The sequence below is a fragment of the Watersipora subatra genome, chromosome 1 (assembly GCF_963576615.1).
Source record: "Watersipora subatra chromosome 1, tzWatSuba1.1, whole genome shotgun sequence".
NCBI lineage: Eukaryota > Metazoa > Bryozoa > Gymnolaemata > Cheilostomatida > Watersiporidae > Watersipora > Watersipora subatra.
In genome coordinates, this window is record NC_088708.1 from 46449565 (window position 1) to 46471415 (window position 21851).

The following is a 21851-nucleotide window of genomic DNA, read 5'->3' on the forward strand; positions in this document are numbered from 1 at the left end:
ATACTTTCTATTGTAAATCAAATAAAAGCAATGCAACATCTGAGTGAATATACATAATACAGTCTAATCGGCCAATCACATCACTGGCTAATCAATACCTACGTTGAGTGGTCATAGTATTAGGGTTGACTGCCTGCAGTGGGTGTGACTAGACCGTCTACATCTACTAGCAAGATGCTTCTTTGGTGGATCTGCTGCCTTGCTGCAGTGTCTATACAAACGGGTAAGACTATTACATATTCTCTTTTGTACAGTATTAGCTCAGCCGGAGTCTAAACTTGCACTAAATACCTCTGCTATGAAAGAAATATCACTACATATGGCTGCAACATTGATTTGTGGAACAACTTAAAATTTGACCGATTTGATGCTTGTAGGCTTGATGCTGTTGACGCGAATGCTAGGTTAAATGTCATGCATATACCTATAAACTATACAGTAAGTATAGTTAATAGGTCTATGATGTCATGTCAGCTAGCTTAGTGTCAGTTTGAGTTTATTCATATGTTCAAATCTGAGTTCCATGATCGTTTCTCCTTTTTCGCTGAGCATCTGTGAAACCAAAGCAACAAATTAGAAAAAGTTAGATGAGATAATATATATTCTTGTTGCTACAAACAAATTGTTATTGTCCTCAAATATTGATTCTATTAAAATTCTAAAATTGATAAACTGATGGTCGATAACAATGCAGCCACTCCGATACTGAAATACGGCGATCTTCGATTGAAAAAATGCGTTCATCTATCAAACTTTGATTGAACAGCTAAGCGAACAGAAACGTTCATTGCATCTGATCGATACTACTAACAGCATACAAACATGGTAACCTTGACAACAGGTATGGATGAGTTGTGAGATTCCACTGTCTTTTACTTGGGTGTTGTTACTTCATCTCCTGTGTCATTTGCTTACTTTTTTAGTCACATTCTCTTTTTGCAGAACCAGTTCAAGCAGAGGACTACGAATACGTCCTCCTCTATCTCGACAACTATGTTGCTGAGGAACCTACGCAAAAGGATGTTGAGGTCTATCTCGCATCTCGAGCTGATGATGCCATAGTAACCATTAGCAACCCAAATGGAAACCTCTTTTCACCCATCACGTTCTCTCTCAGCTTGAATACCGTGAAGAATCTCACCCTAACTTCATTTGTTCGGCAAACGGATGACTTGAATGATCGAGCTATTAAAGTGGTAGGCGATTCTGACCTTATTGTCTATGCTTTAAATAGGAACACATACTCGACCGACGGATTCACCGCATTCAGAGTTGATCAGGTTGGCGAGGAATATTATGCGATGGCGTATATTCCTGAGTACAATACTCAGATAGGCATAGTGGCGGTGGAAGATGGAGAGACACAAGTCGATATCACTCTTTCTGCTTCTGGACAAGCCAGATGGCTAGATACATTTTACCGAGAAGGAGATGTGATCAGCTTTACGCTGGCTAGAAAGTACAGAACAGCAAGACTTAAGTCTGAAGATGGCAAGGACTTGACAGGTGAAAAGTAATTTCTCTAATAATTTTTGTCGTAACAAAACAGTTGGCAAAAGTATTGACATAGATTCAAAGTTTTACTTTACATTTTCAAATATTTTACTCCACACTTTGAAGGATTCTATGTTATGCTTCAATTATTGTCTCATAAAAAATATCGTACATTATACTAACGCTATTTCAGCTAAACTTTTTACTATAATAGCCCGCTATTTAACGAGGTTATAGTGATTACTTGATGAGAAACTGACTAGCTCCTTGGAATGACAGAATTGTGCGCTCCTGTATTACAAAAGTATATACAAATAAATTCTGTAAATACAAAGTAGATGTTCATCCATGCTTTTATGGTACATTTCAACTCTGTGAATGGCTGGCAGCAGTTGTAACTGCATTTTATAAAAAAGCTCAACAGTTTAGTCAACTTGTTAACTGTTAATATGTTAACATATAATTTGTCAACATATAATTGAAGCGAGTGTTAACTATTTTACATTCAATTCTTTAGGAACCAGAGTTGTGGCCAATAAAAAGGTGTCAGTTTTTACTGGAAATGTTCGAACAAAAGTGGATGGAACATCACGAGACCACTTGGTAGACCAACTACCACCTGTAGTGCAATGGGGATTCCAGTATTACACTGCAAGGTATAACCAACACACATTTCTCATCACTCATGTTGCTGCTATATTTAACATCAGCAATCATAGCCGGATTATTTCATGTAAACTCATTAAAATTTGTTTATTTTGTTGCTCGACAAGCGCTTTGATGGAATCTGTTCGATTTTGATATTCTAGTTCATGGGACTTTTGTTCATAAGAGTCTTGGAGAAACCTGAGGCAGAGTCAGTGTTGTAACAATGCTTTCTTTATTAGAAAACTGCAATCTGGTCATGAAATGTTGAAACACGACAGTTTTTAGAATTTCAAATATTTTTTAACAAGTTAATAAAGAAGCATCTTTACTATAATAAGAGCTGTGTACATCCGTCTGTTCGAAGCCATTAAAGTTTAGGATAAAAGATTGCTTCATACCGTATTCAAACTCATGAGATTCGGCTTGAGAGACGAACACTTGAACGCCTCTGAACCAATCAACTAGCTTTTGACGCTTGAGAATAATTGTGCACATACTTATTCTCTGTGCTTTATCAGTACACCTGGTGACCACTCACATCACACCTGACTGCCGGGAAAATAGTATTGATAATCCAGTCAATACAACGACAAACTCATAAAAGGCTAAAACTCTATATATCAGCAAGTAGGTACAGGAGGCGGATCTACTCGGTATATCAGCTAGTAGGTACAAGGGGCGGGTCTACTCGGTATATCAGCTAGTAGGTACAAGGGGCGGGTCTACTTGGTATATCAGCTAGTAGGTACAAGGGGCGGGTCTACTCGGTATATCAGCTAGTAGGTACAAGGGGCGGGTCTACTCGGTATATCAGCTAGTAGGTACAAGGGGCGGGTCTACTTGGTATATCAGCAAGTAGGTACAAGGGGCGGGTCTACTTGGTATATCAGCTACAGCTAGTAGGTACGAGGGGTGGGTCTATTCGGTGTTCATATATTGGTCATATAATCAGCAGAATGGGATATAAAGCTAAAGCATTGGATAGGGGTTTGTGCAGGTTTTGGCAAGCCATTCTAACACCTGACTATGAAATTAAAGAGTTGTCTTCTTTTCCTATAACTGATCAAACTATAAAAGTAAATGACTATTGTATTTTATAGATCGCGATGTAAAAGTTTTTTGTGTGATATATTTACAACTTATCTAAATACTAATTGATTTTGCTAGAATGGCTTTCAACAAACCTTTGGTGAACATGAACAGGCTATAATTTTTTTATAATTCTTCTTTGATTTGACTAACTAATTCATAAACGCCAAAGAAAATGACTATAGCCTTAATGACTATAGCCTTAGTGAATTTCAGAACACCTGGTCGAACACCTGACAGACCAGACGTTGTAAGAATAGTAGCACATCTGGACAGTACAGAAGTGCAAGTCAGAGGAAACATAGAAGAAATGTTTACCATTAATTCTGGAGAGTACAGAGAACTTTTAGCCTATGGTCCTCTATTTATCGACTCGGGTGACAAATCTGTGATGGTGAGTTAGTCATTGATATATAGCTTTTAGCTAGATGTTTTTTGCTACATCTCAAGTTATTTTTACATTTATTTGATCTGTGCATTTCATCGTAGGTTGCGGTTATCACATCCAGTCAATCTCAAGATGACCAGTACAAGGACATAGATGCAGGAGACCCGAGTATGATTATTATACCCGCAGTCGGTCAGTACAGCGCTGACTTTGTCTTTTCTACTCCTCTCTATATAAAGCCTCAAAGTAGCTCTTCCCTCGAGTATGACATCTCTGTTCTGGTGAGGGTTATTTTAAGCGCTGACTTAAGGCAGCCAATAAATACTGTAATCTCTAATCTCCATTCAACATGTAAGCTCATTGGTGTAACTGCTGTCATGTCTAAATATTTACACTTAATACTAAATTGTGTTGAGGTAAATTCGTTGTGGCATGAGGCAGTTTAGCAACAGATGAACAAGGTTTAATTTCAAGTGAAAGTCATAGGTCATTACTTTTCAAGGTTAGAAAGGCTGATCAGCTGTAACAGGAAAAACAGATACGGTAAGAGAGATGTTAAAGGATGATGTTAGTTTTAAAATTGGCTAATCTACCTAAATCTGTGTTTTTTCTTTTCATCTACACTTGTCTAGATGCACAACAGTGATCACTTTTTTAATATGAGTTTTTGGTAGTCATCCAACTGCATGTAAGAGTAGAAAACACAATTTAGCACAATTATATGAATTTATAAATAATTAATTTTTTATGTAAACATATAACAGTAAATATATATTTATATATGTAAATATATAAACATATATTTATACAAAATACAAATGTAATATATATATAAACTCTTATATTATAGATTGATTTGTTTATATTTACATGTATATAAATATTTATATGTACCTGCTATATATTTATATAGATTGAATAAAATAATAATTTTTATTATTTGTATTATTTGCTGCATGTAGGTGATTGTCAAAACTACAGATATAGCTGGTCTCTCTCTTAATGGCCAACCATTGACTGCTAACTGGTTTGCGATAACCAATACAGAGTACTCGACAGGAGAGGTATCTGTTCAGAATGGACAAAGCTACATGCTGCAGCATAGTAATAGCAGTGCTAGATTTATGGCATTGCTCTATGGCTCAGCTGATAGAGAGTCATTCTACTTTCCCATAGCTGTTGGAAAAGATAACGTCAATGTAAGACTATTTATAACTCTATGAAAAGCCTCTATTGAAATAGTAACAAATAGTTTTAAACAAGGATTTTATGTCTACCTATGTCTAAATTTAGATATCTATGTCTAATTTTAGACATAGGTATCCACCTATCTAGCATCACATAGAGAAATACTAATAGTTAAATATTAATAGAGTTACCTTTGAAATATTAACAGAATTACTTTCTTAGGTATTGTAGTAATCATCAGCAGTGTTCTGTATCTCTAAGACATCTGCAGCTACAATGGTCAGGCTTTTAATCTTTGCTTGAACAAAAAACTAAATGGCGTATTTGTGTATCTATATCACCTCAACATTAAATGTTAAATTCTTGTCTGTTATACAAAATTGCTTTTAATAATTTAGTAAATACTTTAAAGGAAGTCCTATAGCGTAACGCGTATGAAACACATTGAGTACATCGTATTAGATGTTAGCTTCTACTGGATTAATTCGCACAAACCTACATTGGCTGACTTTAGTACAACTTTCATGTACATTGTTATTTCCCATATAACAGTTTTCAGGGGTCTTTGTCATTGTGGTCATTTGCGGTTGCTTCAAAATTTGGTCCTTTAGGATGAGTGTATTTCATTTACTGAGCTTTTTACTGACAAGAATTGTATGAAGTACAAAGCTGTTTATTAAGGTTGGTAATGAAACTGAGAAAATTATAAAATCAAGTCTGTCTAAGGGCGTCTTGATGAGGTAGAACTATTATTGCTTGCAGGTTGTGACACCAGTGGAAATACAGGGCAATCAAGGTGAGAAAGGGGACGTTGGTGTTAATGGCATAGCTGGAAGTACCGGTTCTAGCGGAGTCAGAGGTCCTACTGGAGAAGCTGGGTCTCTAGGCAGTCAGGTAAAATAATTACTTTTTATTTTTCTTTTAGCTAAATAGCTCATATAATTGCTCTAAGATAAAATTTAGTTACTGAGATGAAGTGAGTTTCCCAGTTTTACCAAGTTTCTGTTTCTCACCTTAGTGATATGTAAATATCACTAAGGTATGTACTATACCTGTACGTATGTATATATCTGTATATCTGTACTATATCTGTATGTACTATATATGTTGTGTTTCTATCTACTGGAACAGCTAGACGTGTAACAGATCGACAAGCAATGAAAAAACTTCAATATTCAACAGCTAAAGATACTTCTATGAATGCCTAGAAATCTTATTTTTTAATTTTTTAGAGTCTTATTGGGTGTAATCACATTTGTAGGGGTCAAAGGGTGAGCCTGGTGATAAAGGTGTAGCCGGGTCTCCTTCTGCCTTTGGTGCACCTGGTGCTACAGGAGCTACTGGTGCTAAGGGCAGTCATGGGGTGTTAGGTGTAATTGGAGCCATGGGATCAACTGGTGCATCAGGTGGAAAAGGTAATCTATATATATATTTCTCAAAGTATGTCCGTATGTCTGTCTGCATTCCGGCTATAGCTATTGTTAGAATAACTGTAGCTGGATAACAATACTGATGCATTGTTACAGCAATGCTGATGCAACTAGCTTATTGAAATTACTAGCTTATAATTAGTAAGCTTACTTGGTTTACAAGCTTATTTTTAACACCTGGGCAACGCCGGGAGGCACAGCTAGTAAGACTATATAGATGAGAGTTCAGTTTTCTTCTTGCTCTCCCTTTCTCTTTCGGAGTTGGTCATTTTGACAAATCACTGGCTTATGGTTTAGGCTTTATCACTGAATTCCATGTAGCTTTGTTCTCTACATTCTCTTGCCATCAGTTTGTGTCTAGTTTCCTTAGCTTCATGTTACGCTCCACTAGATCTTTTGTATCTCAGTTTACGTCTGCCCTGATTCCTCTCTCTCTCATAGAGTTGTGAATATAATAGCAATACAAAATAATATCTTTTCTTGCGACCTATTGACATGCATACTATGTTAGCTAGTAAGTGAACACTTGCTTTTTTTGGAGTATCACGTATTCTATGAACTTGAACAGGGTATTTATATACGGGATATATTGGTAGTCACGCCTTCTATTTAGAACTGTGTGCTTATTCTATAATGACACTGCATATTTAATATAGAAAACCTTTGTCCATATACGAGTTGATTGTTCTGTATAGGAGTTATGCTCTCCATATCTTAGATTTGTTTATTCAGTATAAAAGTTAAACTCCTACATATGTGGGTTATAATTGTATGTAGGAGTTGCACTCTTTAAATGTAGAATTGTATGCTCTCTACTTCAGTTATGCTCCCCTGTTACTCTGTTACTCAAGGTTTATTGTTCAGACAAACTTCCTTATTTCTCACAAAGATCAGCGGCAAGTTATTCAGATGTTACAAATTTATACTTAGGAAAACAAAGAATACAAAATATCTGTTAAAAGTGTAATAAAATAGAGTTGCCTTACTTTCAGTTATAAAAAAATACTACATAGAAAAAAACACTATAGCTGGACGCAGTTGGTTTTTATCCAACTTACTGGCAGTGCAATATTATGCGTATTTCATGACATAAAAATATAATTCGTTGACTATTAATTTAATTGATAATTGTGTTTTGGTTACATTTTCAATAAGCAGTATTTAAAATTCATTTCCAATAGGTTCTTCTGGTAAGCAAGGCCCTGATGGAGATGTAGGCATCCCTGGAGCTGCTGGCATGGTCGGTGCTATCGGAGATGCTGGTCCCACTGGTTTAAGAGGATTTAGGGGTCCATCAGGTGCTAAAGGTGACAAGGGCTCACGGGGACCACAAGGAGTCACTGGACCACCTGGTGTAGCTGGAGAAAAAGGGTATATGGGTAGGCAACGGAAAGATCATATTGAACAATCCTCTTAGTACTTTGATGGTTGGAGGACATTATAAAAATTCTTATGGATCAAGTTGCAATCATATTCAATATAGCAGCTTTTAATGGTACATTACATTGCTACTAATTTATGGACCTTTCACTCTATTTTAAACAATAGTTTTTGTTAATATTCCAATCTTACTTTTTCCAAATTGTTAAACCATTGAGCTTGAGACTTATTAAGAGTCTCAGGACTGAGGACCTCAGGCGTAATTAATAAGAGGCTTAATAATAATAAGCCTCTTATTATTTAACCTCAGGATAACTAAGAGTCTCTTGAACCTCAGGCTAACTAAGAGTCCTTTGAATCTCAGGCTAAATGAAAGTCTCTTGCGCTCAGGATCAAGCGAATCTTAATCAGAATTGGTCAAAAAGAGGTTAGAAAAGTCATTTACTGCAAATTCGGTAAACAAATGCGTCTATGTTCATCTATAGAAATAGATTTTATCACAATCCATAATGTAGGCTGCAGCTGCTATAATCATCTTGTTGGGTGCCAGGGTGGCCTAGTGGTAGTGTCTCTGACTACCAACCATGGGGTTGGTGGTTTGAGTCCTGCTTAATGTCGATCTGACAAAAAGCTCTCAGCAAGCTTTCAACCCTAAATTGCTGGGTCTTTCGGATAACTTGGAGGCCCCGTGTACCACACTGACAACGTGGGCATGATAAAGATCTACCCTGTCCACATTGGGCAAATGAAATGGCTACCTGGCTCTGTCAGACTGGATGTGTTGCAAAATGCATTCCTTCGGGTTAATCTGACAGTACCAGTAGAAGCCTTGAATAAGTATTAGGACCACCCAAGGTAGCTCACAAAAAACTAGTCCTGGCGGTGTGTTTCTCTACTAGTACATGAGAACACTACCAAGCACTGTCATTACATGACAAGCATGGCATTACTTTTTACTAGTCATTTTGTCATAGATCTTCTTACTATCATTAGTATTGTAAAACACATGCTTGTTTTTAACTTAATGACCTATCTTCGATCCAGCATTTTTATAGGTTAGCTGTTATCATGCGCTGCCTCTGTATTATTCAGCTATTGGCTCATGTGATAACAAATGTAGCGTCAGAGGCAGCTCTCAACCCGCCACTTGTCAAGTCACTTACGGTACCTACAGTCACCTCTGTTCTTGTCCTCCGGGCTTTCATTTGACAGTCGCCACTCCTAACATCTGTGTCGGTCAGTAAATACTTCCTTCTAGAAATAACTTGTTGTTTGGTGCCATGCCATTGTGAACACTTGCTGTACATGTCAAGACCCACATGCAACTGTGAACACTTGCTGTACACGTCAAGACCTACATACAATTGTAAACACTTGCTGTACATGTCAAGGCCTACATGCAACTGTAAACACTTACTGTACATGTCAAGGCCTACATGCAATTGTAAGCACCTGCTGTACATGTCCAAGCCTACATGAAATTGTAAACACTTGCTGTACATGTCGAGCATTGCATGCATGATAATTTGAGCTATTCTAGAATTATAAATGCCACTAAGCTATTCATGAATGTCAATGGATATACATGTATAATGAAATTGCAGACATTGATGAGTGTGCATTGGAGTTTTGCTCTCATGGATGTACCAATTTTATTGGCTCATACAGCTGCAGCTGTCCATCAGGCTATCGTCTTGAACAAAACATCTGTGTTGGTAAGTTTAAGTTTATTGAATTTTAGTTGAATTGAAAGGTTCTTTCAATTCCAAGTATTTGCAGTTTTACAAGTTAAAACTGCAAATACATAGAGGAATTACATGAAGCAAACCTACAGGTATGAACTTTGACCTGTAAACATTAAAGCTGTCAAAGCTCAGTACTTCTAAACCCTGTTTGTTTTAGGTATAATTATTCTAGTTTCTCAAAATGATTTCTTAGCATATGTACAAAGAAGGAGAAAAACTGTCAACAGTTGGTGGCCCATTAATAAATATGCGTAAATGTTTGCTTACTAATGTACATGTATATGGTCATCATGCTTTTTGTTTTATTATATTGCTTAAAAGTTTTTTTACGTTTCACCCAATTCAGCAAATATTTTAAACTTTCTACCGCCATGTGGCAGTGAGTCGAACACCAAAAACAGGATCAATATTCACTACATTCTAATCACTGACAATCATAAGTTTCTCCCAAAACAGAATATTTTTAATATAGACTTTTTAGTCGGTTTTTAATTAAGTGCGCAGTCGAATTTTTTTAGACCTTCTATAGCTTCTCAGTGATTGCTTCAGTTCTGATAGGTCAATGTCAAATGTTTCGCATGGCATTTTAGTTCAAACATAATTTGAAAGTACTTAGACAGAGGTAGTATCATTATACAAAGCCTCTTGAAAATTAAAAAAATGCACTCTTGTCATAACTGCAACTTTGCGTATATCTAAACACTGTCTTTTTTCCAATTATGTATGTGGTCATTTTTAATACAAGTTTCATATTTGTAACGTCTTTTAAAATTCTATTTTCAGCATATTTTTATAATTTTAAAGGTTTTATTGAAATCTTCTTATGCTTGAGTGTTTTTTACTAAAAAAATAATATATTATTAACTCTTTTTATTGCTACAGATTTGGATGAATGCACAAATAGCAACAACCCGTGCGGAAGTGAAGTCTGTGTAAATAGTATTGGAAGTTATCTTTGCTTAGGAACTGCTGCCCCCGCACCCTTATTACGTAAGTAGATATATTCAGTATTTTGCAATTAGTTCTGCGGTAGAGTTATATCATCTTAGATTGCTTTAACTGCTAAACATAAAATCACACAGAGCTCAAACTAAATGGAGATTTTCATTGTCATGAAGTCATTCGCAACAAGCAAGGGAGACAAATCCTAAACTTTAATGTGTGCACAACATTAGTAGCTGTTGCACTTTTTTGTACTTGATGTTAGAATGAGCATTTACATAGAGCTACAATTATTTGAACTCAAATATATTTTAATCTCCCATATTGCCGAAAACTCTAAAACATTCACCTACTGCTGATCAATAACCTCTCATTAGCAGAGCATCCGGTGTTCTTCAATCGCCAATGGCATTTGTCTGTTTTATTTTTCCTCTTGCTAGACAAGTGAAAAAATAAAAAATATTACAATCAACTTGAATATATAATATATAATATTGTATTATATAATAATATAATATTTAATATTATATTATATATAATACTATGTTGTTATATAAAGCTATAATGTTATATAATAATATAATATTATATAATAATATAATATTTAGTATAGCTAAATCTGCTACTAAATCTTTACATTCTTTAGTTGAATGTTAGTTCAATCCTTTTTGTAATTACTTGTCAGTAATTATTGTATACGATTATTAATAAATTTATTACTGTTGTAGTGAGGTCTGGGCTGCAAGCTCTAATCGACACAGATGCGTTCATAGCCATACTCTGTCTTCTTATATTCCTCACAATTCTTGTTATTATCACAGCTTCGTGTCTTCTCACCCGCCATCGTCGTCGCTATCGAGCGAATAAACCAAATGTACAATTTATGAAGCCAACAGTACACTCCTATCCACAAACGCCTGTGTACATGGCAGGGGGATATTATAGATAGGCAGATGCCCAGAAAGTAATCTATAGTACTGCATTGTCTGGAATTATAGATTAGTGAGAAGCCAGTACAGGGCTGCATCAAGCTATCAGCTATTTTTATCTCGTTGCTGAGAATTAGTTTTTCTATTTCACTGCTCAAGTGTGAGTATGCACAGGTTGTGAAGACATTCAAAAATGATTTGCTAGATATAGTTTTATAAATAAACATATTCATGTATATGACATTTAACTAGCTACAATTTTATTTTAATATTTCATCAAAACTATGTATTCATTATTTTTGCACAAAATGCAAGTTTTATACACTCTAACACATTATCGCTTGCTTTCTAATTAAATATAGTAGGCTATATAAAAATATGTTAGACCGTCTTATTAACTATTAAGTATTTGTGGTGTGTGTATTGGTGAGGTTGAGGAACAACCACCTGCATGTAAGGCGAATAAAGAAAATACTAAATACATGTATGAGGTGTTGAAAATAATTCTTGGATTAATAAATATGTAGTAGATTTCCTAGGAAAAGCATCCAATTTTGTTGACGACATGGGTATAGACAATCTCTTTGCTGTTGTAAAAGGATTGGAAAATAACATACTAGGAAAACCATCGCCAAGCTTCTTTTGAGTAAAAACAGGAAATGCAATTGCAATGCATTACTGCATTGTAAGCACTTGCTGTACATGTCAAGGCCTGAGTGGCATTGTAAATACTTGCTGTACATGTCAAGTATTACATGTACCAAACTATTGGCTATTATGAAATCAGAAATGTCACATATTGTAACACACTATTTTGGCAATCTATTTTTCAACCCTTCTTCTGTAGTGGCGGTCAATTGGAGGCAGCGTTCAAATAGAGATGGCGTTCAATTAAAGGTTTTACGGTATCTTGCATTTTGTGATGCATGTGGCTGACTTTTTTTCTATTGGCCATTGTTAATGTATTTGAGCACATCATCGTTTTTATCAAATTCAAAACTTCAATATTGCACCTCATAGGCAAAGTATGTAATATTTTTCAGATTTGCCAGCACGTGATTTTTTCAAATTTGACAACCTCATCAAATTTGTTTTCTTGCTTGGTCGTTTAGCACCATAATGGTAAGTTAATGAACAAAACAACCTACTCTAACAATAAGAGTTGTGTACACAATAACACCATTTGTGGTGAAAGAGGACAACTCCCTTGCTGACATTCATAATGTGTAGTCCCTTTACGAATCATCATATAAAGTTATAAACTTGCTACTTGCTCTTGCAATCAACAAGCTATTATTTCGTTATTGACCATTATTAGTGAACAGACTTAACCAAGGTACTCAGGCTAAAACTGTTGCTAGACATTGCTGAGCTAATTATTGTTAAACAACCACTTGCACTTTAGCAGCTTGATAACTAAAGCCAAGATAGGCTCAGTTGGAGCCAGCTCACACAAATGGTCAGCCTCTAAAACTTACAAGATCATGGCTGGTCTTTCTTACGCCAAGATTGAACAATCGTTAGCATCAAGCTTCTTGCTGCCATAATAGGTGGATACGCTGCAGGCTAGATTGGTCATTCTGGCATCAGATGAGGACAGTGGAAGTGAACATATCTACCATAAAACCTTTAATTGAATGCCACCTCCAATTGACTGCCACTACAGAGGAAGGGTTGATAAATAGAGCGCCATGGCGTTCAATTAGAGGTTGTATGGTATAGTGGTCAGTATAGTGATTTTTAGTGTTCTTAACAACAGCTTATTGATTGTATGCTGTAATTGACAAGTAAATAATTATTTAATTTAAGCATTATAATTGTAATGGCATGAGTCCTAGATGTTAACACTTCGGCCACTACTATACAACTGGAGAGCTATGGTGATGAGCAAGAGTGATGTGTATAATAATGTGAAGACGACTCCCTATAACACTAACAATATTAACAATAAACACCATGCATTGAAACTAACAACCAACTTGTAATATGTGCTCATAGACATCTACATCAGCTTATATAGAACATGTGCAAGTCGCTAGAGCATCACTTTAATGGCACTCAATTATATGAAATATAGAATACTTTGCTTGATGACCTTAATAATTTAGTTCTGCTGAAATAGCATTTATATAGGTCAACCACCTCTATGCAATATTCATTTAATCAAAAACATGTCTGAATCATGGTACTTATGGATTACTGATGCTTCGGGTGTACTGAACTAAGGTACACGTGAACCATTAAAACTCCAATCACATGACTTTTATGTTTTAAGGAAAATCAGGGTCATTTTTGCATTGATTGAGGTTCCCGATAACAAAATGTTATTGTAGAACTTGCACACGCTATTCACTATGCACCCCCTTGCTTAATTGTGTATAAGTAAGGTTGTGACGTATTAGAACTACCCTGCAACATTGCAGTGTAGTTCGCTGTAATTTTGCAGTGCGTTATAACAATCTAATGCATAGTAGACATTTACGGCTACTGTAACTGCAATCCTATTGTAAATTGCCCACTGCGATCTACTGCACATTTACTTTGATGATGCGTTACCTGAAACACATATTGTGAATGAGCATTTTTCAAAACTCGAAACTGCATGGGTACTTCACCTGCGCATTAGTATGAATTTGATACTGTGGATCAACTGACACTGTTGGCTTTCTGAGCATCTGTATTGCTTTGCACAAAATTTTCAAATGCTATGTAATGCTATGCTATGTATGCTTAACAAGCTCATGAACTTGTGCTCTTACTCTAATATCGTTTAAAAATAAGGAATCAGGCAATATTACTGTTCCGATGAAATTGAGATCTTTGTATTGTATTCTCGTGTTGTGCTCCCAGTATAACACTTCCACTGCATCCCGCACTTCACACTGTGCATTTGCTAACACCACCACTGCAGCAATACCGCTTACTGCACACTAGAAAACCTTTGTACTCCATAGATACGTACACTGCATACTGAGCAGTGGTAAAAATGGGCAATGCAATTATACTGCATACTACATGAGTGTGACATGTTGATTACTGCTACCGCGCCACTAATACAACTGCATTAATATCCAGGCAAAAAGTTGTTGCAAGTGTAATGCACTTTACAGTGCTTATCTATGCACAGTTATAATGTTTCCATACTGGTCACAACTCTGTTATAAGTTGAACAGAAGAGCTCCGTTAGGAGCCGTACAGCTTTTTCCAAATAACAATCATAAAACTTTTCTTATTTGGTAGGATGTTATGACAGAGTTTGAGAGTCAGGATGTTACAAGTTTTACTTGTTTAGATAGGAATGATTGGTTTAACGCTAGTATTAAAACCAAACACTGATTATTTTAATTATTTATTTGAACTGTATTAAAAAGAAGTTTGGTTGAGTGAATTGAACATTTATTTGATGAGTAAGAATTAATAAGGTTAACAATGTAATGTGGAGGCATGTGAATAATAAAAATACATTTCAATATTATCCCACATTTTTAATGAAATCACAATAGTTGTCTTACATCAAAACATGAGGTATGAAAGCGATGGCACAATATTCCTTCACTGAAAAACATGCACTGAAAATAACTCCGAAGTCGAATGTTTGCTCGGCTTTTATATTAGTTTCCCACAATCTCACAACGCTAGAACGTAATACCTGCTACAGGCACCACAACTGGCACATTAGCCTGGAGCTTGACACATTACACAAAAAGAACAAAAAACAATAATAATTGGAATAGTGTAACCGATACGCACCAGATACTATTACATGCACAACAGCTTGACACGCTTGGTTATGAATGATAACAGTTATGACATGCACCAGACACCACAGCTAGCTTTGGATTTGACCACATTAAACAACAAGTAGGAGTGGACATGTCCCAGACACGACAGATGTGTAAGAGCCTGATATACTTGACTAAGAGAAGAGTGATGCAATGAACACGTATTAAACACTGCCGCATGCACAAGAACTCTACATGGTAGACTAAGGAAACAGCAGAACAATGCATCAGGCACAGCAAATATCTATAGAGTTGAGCTTACCAGACAAACAGAGGGAGGGAGTACCATAACCGAAATTTACCACCCTTGCTCACTGATGCAGCAACCTGGCTTACTGGACAAAGAGAGTAGGTAAAGCAATGTACTGTACATCTACCAGACACCAGAGTAAAAAAGAATTGCTTGTCACATGTAACATCTACCACTATTGGCGCAGAAACCTCGACTGGACCATTTAGCTATTACCAAATAATGCTCTATATATTGCAGTGTTTTTGTAACAATATTTTGCTTGCACGCAATTTTTCATGGTGGAAAAATTGTACCGTCAAGTGTAGTAAATAAATAAATTCCTATTTTTGAATAAATTCTTGAAGCATATCATGACCTTTACCAGTCAGCTAAAGCCTAATGTCTCGCTGTCCGCTTAGATCATAATCGCTGCCTGTCATAATTAGTGAAAAACCTCTCTGTGTGTTTGTTAATTGAGACTTCTTGATGTCAGCATAACTTGTAACTTCCGCCAGCCAGGGTCTACCGTAACTTCTGCAAGTCAGCAGACCAGATTTTTAACAGGCTGAACAACTTAAAGTTAAAAGTTAGATTGTACAGGTTACTCTAATCAGCTACAAGGTGATTGTGGATAAAACAGGATTCTGTGTTTTTTATAGTAGATCTTTGCATGATCATTTTAACATATTTAAAAAAAACATTCAAATTCTAAATTCACATTATGGTAATTATGGTCACATCACTTGCAATTGTCATGTGATTCATATCACACAACGAATATAGATAACATAAAAATATGCAAAAATATTGTTTGCTTGTTTTTCTCAAGTATATGCTATGTAGTTGTTTATTTAGAGTTGACAATGATACATTAGACAAAACGATGGCTTTTGTTTAATATATGTAGATGTTTGTAATTCATATTTATGTAATTTTTAATCACTGGCATAGCTAGGTAAGTGAGTAACAATTAATTGCATTTTACTGCACAAAAGTTACGCAGTTGCTAATGTAAGCTTACGAGCTGATCGCTAACGCATTAATTAGGGATGCAGAGTTATAGTGAACCGTTGCTAGTGTCAACGAGACTGAGTTGTCAGTGATTCAACAACTTTACAGAACATCTATAGCAAAGATGTTAATAGCTTGTTTAAAAGGATACACGGGTAATGTCATCCAATACAGAACATTGCAATATACTATGCTATACTATAATACAATATTATTGTATGATACTATATTTTATTTGATTACCACATTCTTACTTTCATTATAACCATCATGTAGCAATCTGTTTGACTGCAGTTTGACCGTTGTCTTCCAAAATTGAATTGTGCTAATCAAACGGTTTGTGTGCAGACAATGAATTTACACCAGTAAGTGGCTCGTCTGCTGTACAAAGAATTGAGCCAGTCAAACGGGTCGTCTGCTAAGAAAGAAAATGGTCGTCTGTTAAAAATGAAAACATCCCATTTAAAAGCCAATTAAATGGGCTGCCTGCTAAGAAAAAATTGAACTAATCAAGTAGGTCGTCTGCTGGAAAAAGAATGAGCCAGTCAAATGGGTCGTGTTTTGGAAAAAGAATTGAGTCAGTTAAAGGGGCCATCGGCGAATCTAAAGTTTTGTTTACAATAGTGTTAACCCGATTTTGATTGGTTCTTGCATGCTTAAGAAAGACTCTAAAAGATTGGAAGCACTCAGCAAAGCCCCGATAGTTACTAAGATGTTGAATCAGGACGTTAGGCTAGGCTAGCGGCGACCATTTCTAAAACAGATATTGAACAGTCTCAAATTAATAGGGACTTTGGGACAAGTTTTGACAAACCATAAGGTGAGTTGTGCAAGACATGACTTGAAACTTGGAATATTTTGACATGATGGGTGGCTCTATCGATTGGTTTAATTTTTGTGTGTGCTGCTCATCGGATTGGTGAGATATTTGGGTGAATACCTTTGTTTTTGCTCATAACTATGTGGACCTTTGTTGTTTTTTGTGTGTGTAGACTATGGCCCGGTCTCGGCTTCGGCAATGTCCTCGCTAAAGGACACCTGTGTTTAGAATAGTAACAAGGTATGAAGTTATCAATTAGTTTACTCTAGTGTATTGTAAGGGTATTTAGAGTGTTTTGTAAAGGTAATTCTATTGCAGACACCAAGACCATTATATGTACACCAAGACCTCAAATTACGGTTACCTCTACATGCAAATTATGGTTACCTCTACATGCAAATTACGGTTACCTCTACATGCAAATTACGGACCTCTACATACAAATTACGGTTACCTCTACATACAAATTAAGGCTACCTCTACATACAAATTACGGTTACCTTTACATGCAAATTTTAACATTTAACATAAAAATGCATGAATGATTATACATCTAAAAAATTTTGTCTCGACGTACCAAGTAATTTTCAATCTGATCCAAACAGTGATCTGAGTTACTTTTATTCTAGCCTAGATATAAGATGTTTTTTACATGTACGCATTTAAATTCTTATTTTAATCTGTTTCAATCAGCGACAGGAAAACAGCTAGACAAGATATATGGCAGTAAAACTAAATTCTTGTTTGATTTTAGCACGTCAAAACAGCATCAATAACAGCTGGATAACAGCAAACTGCTGTTACCGCAGTTTGCAGTTTATGTTGTTTCGTAGTTTCATATTCAAAAGCTTTGACTCAAACACTTTAAAGACTCTCATTTTATGAAATTCTTAAGTATCTCTTAGATCAGTGGCTCCCAAATGGTGGGGAATTCCCCCAAGGGAGAAATTATCATTTTCATGAGAGAATTCTGGCCTTCATTTATAAATTTTTGCTGATACATTGTATTTGCAAAGCTGTGCATAATAGTTACATGCTGCATATTGTTGTTTGTTGTTAATAAACTGAGTGTTTATTACATTGTGTGCTATCTTGTGTTTCAGTTTCATCATACTTTCTATAACTCTGGGGATTTTCCACTTTCTTGTCACCAATAAGATGCTGACCAGACCTTTATAAAGATAGTTAAACTACTAAATGTTGTGATACTTAATATTTGGTGCTGCGGAATTCAGAAATGACAAAATATGAAGAAGTATGCCGATTGAAAGCAAAGCGAAGCCTGATAGAATAGGGGGAAAAGAGTTTTCGTAGTCTGGAATTGGGGAAACCAGCGAACCTAATTGGGAACCCCTGTCTTAGATCCTAAAAAATTGTTCGAATTAGTTGAGAGAATAAAATTAAAAAAAAATGTGACAATTTTATTCTAAAGATATAAGGGCAGAATGAGAATAAGTTTCTATAACTAGAAAGTAATACATCATGTACTTCAAGTGATAAGGAATATTTTTTCTATAGACACAAATAGAAGGTTCCTTTTCTTATTTTACTCTCATTTTATGAAAATCTTAAGTGTTTGTTGGATTTTGAAATATTATCTAAATTAGTTGAGAGAATACAAAGGAAAGATAGATAGCCTACTTCTATTCTGAAAGTATAACGGTAGACAGATAAGAATATTTTATACATACAAAGAATATATCATACACTTTAAACAGTTGTATTGATTTCAATCATGTCTTTATTGTTTAGCTGATATTAGACTAGTGCAGCAGAGACATAAATGCTTACATTTGAGTGGCTGTCACGTTTACCAACACGAAAATCAATCTTCGCTGCCTCTTTGCACACTTCAATATGTAAACTTGCTGTCATGGACTCATTTGAGCATCACAAGTCATAAAAACCTTTTTTTAGCTTTTAGTGCAGTTATCAAATTCTCCACTACATTATCTTGCTTTGAGAAAGTTAAAATTGGGTCAAAAATTACTTTTTAAAAAATTTATAGCTCTGTATCATTTCTTGTCAGTGTCTTTTTCACTTGGAATTTACTTATAACTTTGACGCAAATGTTGCTGCTGCAAGTTGTTAATTCATGATGCTATTCACTTCCAGATAAACGCTTTGTAGAGCAGACAAGTATACTCTGCAGCCCATGGTTATGATTAACAGTACTACTTTTCGTGCACGAGTTCATGATGACATAAAACAATCAAGTATAGTGATTGCAGCCAATAAAATATACTACCTTGAGATCTCTCTGTACTTCTGAAACAAAAAGCTAGCAAAGCTGATTGATCAGTTCGATACAAACAAAGATGGGGGAATGAATTAGTCTACATGTGACAACCATCACATTACACAACATGCGTCATTGTACAAAATTGGTGCGTTCTTGATGTAAAACTGCATAAGATCCATTGAAGTGACTTCAATTAAGAAGCTGTGGGCGTACATCCAACTTGAAGCCAGTTAATGAAGTCAGTTAAAGGACAATAACATGGGATTATTTGTTCTTTCTTAAATGGTTCATGATGAAGAGTTATCCGTCCTTATCAGCTAATGCTTCCTTTATACCTTTCGTGTTTATAAGATAAACCTTCATGCTATTAATACTGTATATAATTAGAATCTTTAAAATAAGCTTAAACTGATCCCATGAAGGTTTCAATTTACTTTGAAAAGTTTCATAGCAAGTAATTCATAATAAGTTTTAGATAATTGTTGGTAGCTCTATATTAGCTCTGTGACGAGTGGCCATCAAATTACCTTTGATCTGTGATGAGGATGTACAAATAGGTGTAGAATTGAGCTGTTTACGGCTCGCAGGCTGTAGTTTTAAGGGACTGGTTTAGAGTACTACAATGAGGATGTATAAATATATTTCTCCATATTATATTCAGTACTTTATCAACTGATATAACATATCTTATAGTAATATAGGGACAATGAAGGAGAATTATTAGTATACAACTGATATCTCTATAGTAACAATAGAACTATCATGCTTTAGAACACTGTTACGGAACGGTATGAACAGGCATATTAATCAATAATTTACCTGCTAATGCAAGTGATGCCGCAAGAAAAAGCACAGTCACTTCTAACCAGCAAACGCTAAAGTTCAGCGCACCAACAGCTCTACCAATATGATGATTATCAGAACTCTGGAAGAAGCAATTTTATTTATGAGTGTCGGCATATCTATATGTGCGTATAAAAATTACTTGCAGATTATATTCTATATATAGCATGTTACTACAAAGTTAATTAATGTTCTATTAGTTAGGCTAGTGTGGTGATGTAGTAAATTACATAACAAATAAAATAATGTGTTGAAAATTATTATAAGAGGATGTAACAGCCATCACAACAGAGTAGTACTGTAGTTTCTTGCTAAAACTTTGCTTTTGTAATAACAGCAGTTTTGAACACAGGTTCATCACACATTGAACATTGAAAACATTTTTCCGTAAAAAAGCTTTCGAATGTTTTAACCTTGGTTTTCACAATATAACGTAGTAAAAAACTATCAGATAAGTCTAAGAAGATAACTAATACATTTATATTCTGTATATGTAGAAAAAAGTATACAAATATATTAAAACAGAAACAAAGAGCTATAACTAACATCTCAAATCACCAATTTTCATATATGCCTTAACATCACTTTAGATTAGATGTAGAATTTAATAACTTCTGTTTTAGTGCTTGTCTCTAGCAGCACATATAAACATGTCTACACTCTTTTCAACTCTGAGCCATCAACTGAACACTATTACATCTCTCCGCTGACGCTCTCTGACTATGATAACTCGGTTTGTTTCTGGTGGAAATGTAATGAGATGAGACAAGAAATGTCATGTTGGCTCAGCATAGCAACAGAAGGTATGTACATGTATAACTCTTTATTATTTAATTCTATTACCATTTTACTATTGAAATACTGTTGGTATTTATTATTTAAACTGCACAAAACACTTTTCTCATGATAAAGTTTAAAATTGAAAATGGTAAATGTTGTAGGCCTATATATATATATATATATGTATATATACATGTGCCTACATGTCTACGCACCTACGCATCTTTCAAGTTCTGCGTGTACGCGTTGCGCCTATGCAATTACGCGTATGGGCGTATGGACGCCTGTACACCTGTTTACACGCGTAAATCTCAGCGTTTGTTTGTCTGCCCGTTGTCTGTCGTTCATGTGTCCAGTTACAGCAATTAAAATCTAAGAACAAAAATTCTGTTTTGCATTGGATTGGGACTCGGCACCCTAAGGTCTGTCAACAGATATTCTAAACCACTAGGCCATACGGGTACATTGCTATACATTGCGATGATTGTAGACATACTCATTACAAAAAAACTATTTATTGATAATAAAAATAAACACAATAACAAAAATTGATATATATTTATATATTTGTATGTATATGTATAAAAAAACATAAATATGTATCAGTTTTTATGATTGTGTTTGTTTTTATTATCAGTATATAGTTTTTTTGCACATGGTAAATTTTTTATACTACGTTTATAGCAGCTGTTTGACCCTGAAATTTTGGATCTTTTTAAACAGAACTCAATGCTTCCAATTATTATGATCAAACTTGTAATGTAATTTCATTACAGACACAGATAACTATTTTACCATATGCGACACAAAAGATAGACGAACAGTTCATTTCCAGTACATTCGAAGTCTCTGGATTGACTACACCTTCAGCGTAAACTGGCAGTTTCACTGCTGTACTGTAGTCTTTA

At 35.2% G+C, this 21851-nt stretch overlaps 1 protein-coding gene across 1 annotated transcript; it reads left to right on the forward strand.

Annotated features, from left to right (window-relative positions):
- Positions 1 to 144: 144 nt before the first annotated feature.
- LOC137385594 (uncharacterized) lies at positions 145 to 11655 on the forward strand. Its single transcript, XM_068072087.1, has 13 exons — positions 145 to 223; positions 943 to 1506; positions 2012 to 2150; positions 3448 to 3625; positions 3721 to 3900; positions 4582 to 4818; positions 5570 to 5701; positions 6069 to 6222; positions 7419 to 7616; positions 8710 to 8853; positions 9222 to 9332; positions 10245 to 10352; positions 11033 to 11655. Exons 1-13 carry the CDS (start codon positions 175 to 177, stop codon positions 11251 to 11253), a joined length of 2415 nt encoding a protein of 804 aa, XP_067928188.1. The 5' UTR covers positions 145 to 174; the 3' UTR covers positions 11254 to 11655.
- Positions 11656 to 21851: the final 10196 nt, after the last annotated feature.

Bases quoted from the DNA above. Each gene is read 5' to 3' on its own strand.
- LOC137385594 (XM_068072087.1), top strand. From the start codon at position 175: ATGCTTCTTTGGTGGATCTGCTGCCTTGCTGCAGTGTCTATACAAACG. The intron at 4,819-5,569 runs GTAAGACTATTT...TATTGCTTGCAG, and splicing joins TTGGAAAAGATAACGTCAAT to GTTGTGACACCAGTGGAAAT. The intron at 8,854-9,221 runs GTCAGTAAATAC...ATGAAATTGCAG, and splicing joins CACTCCTAACATCTGTGTCG to ACATTGATGAGTGTGCATTG.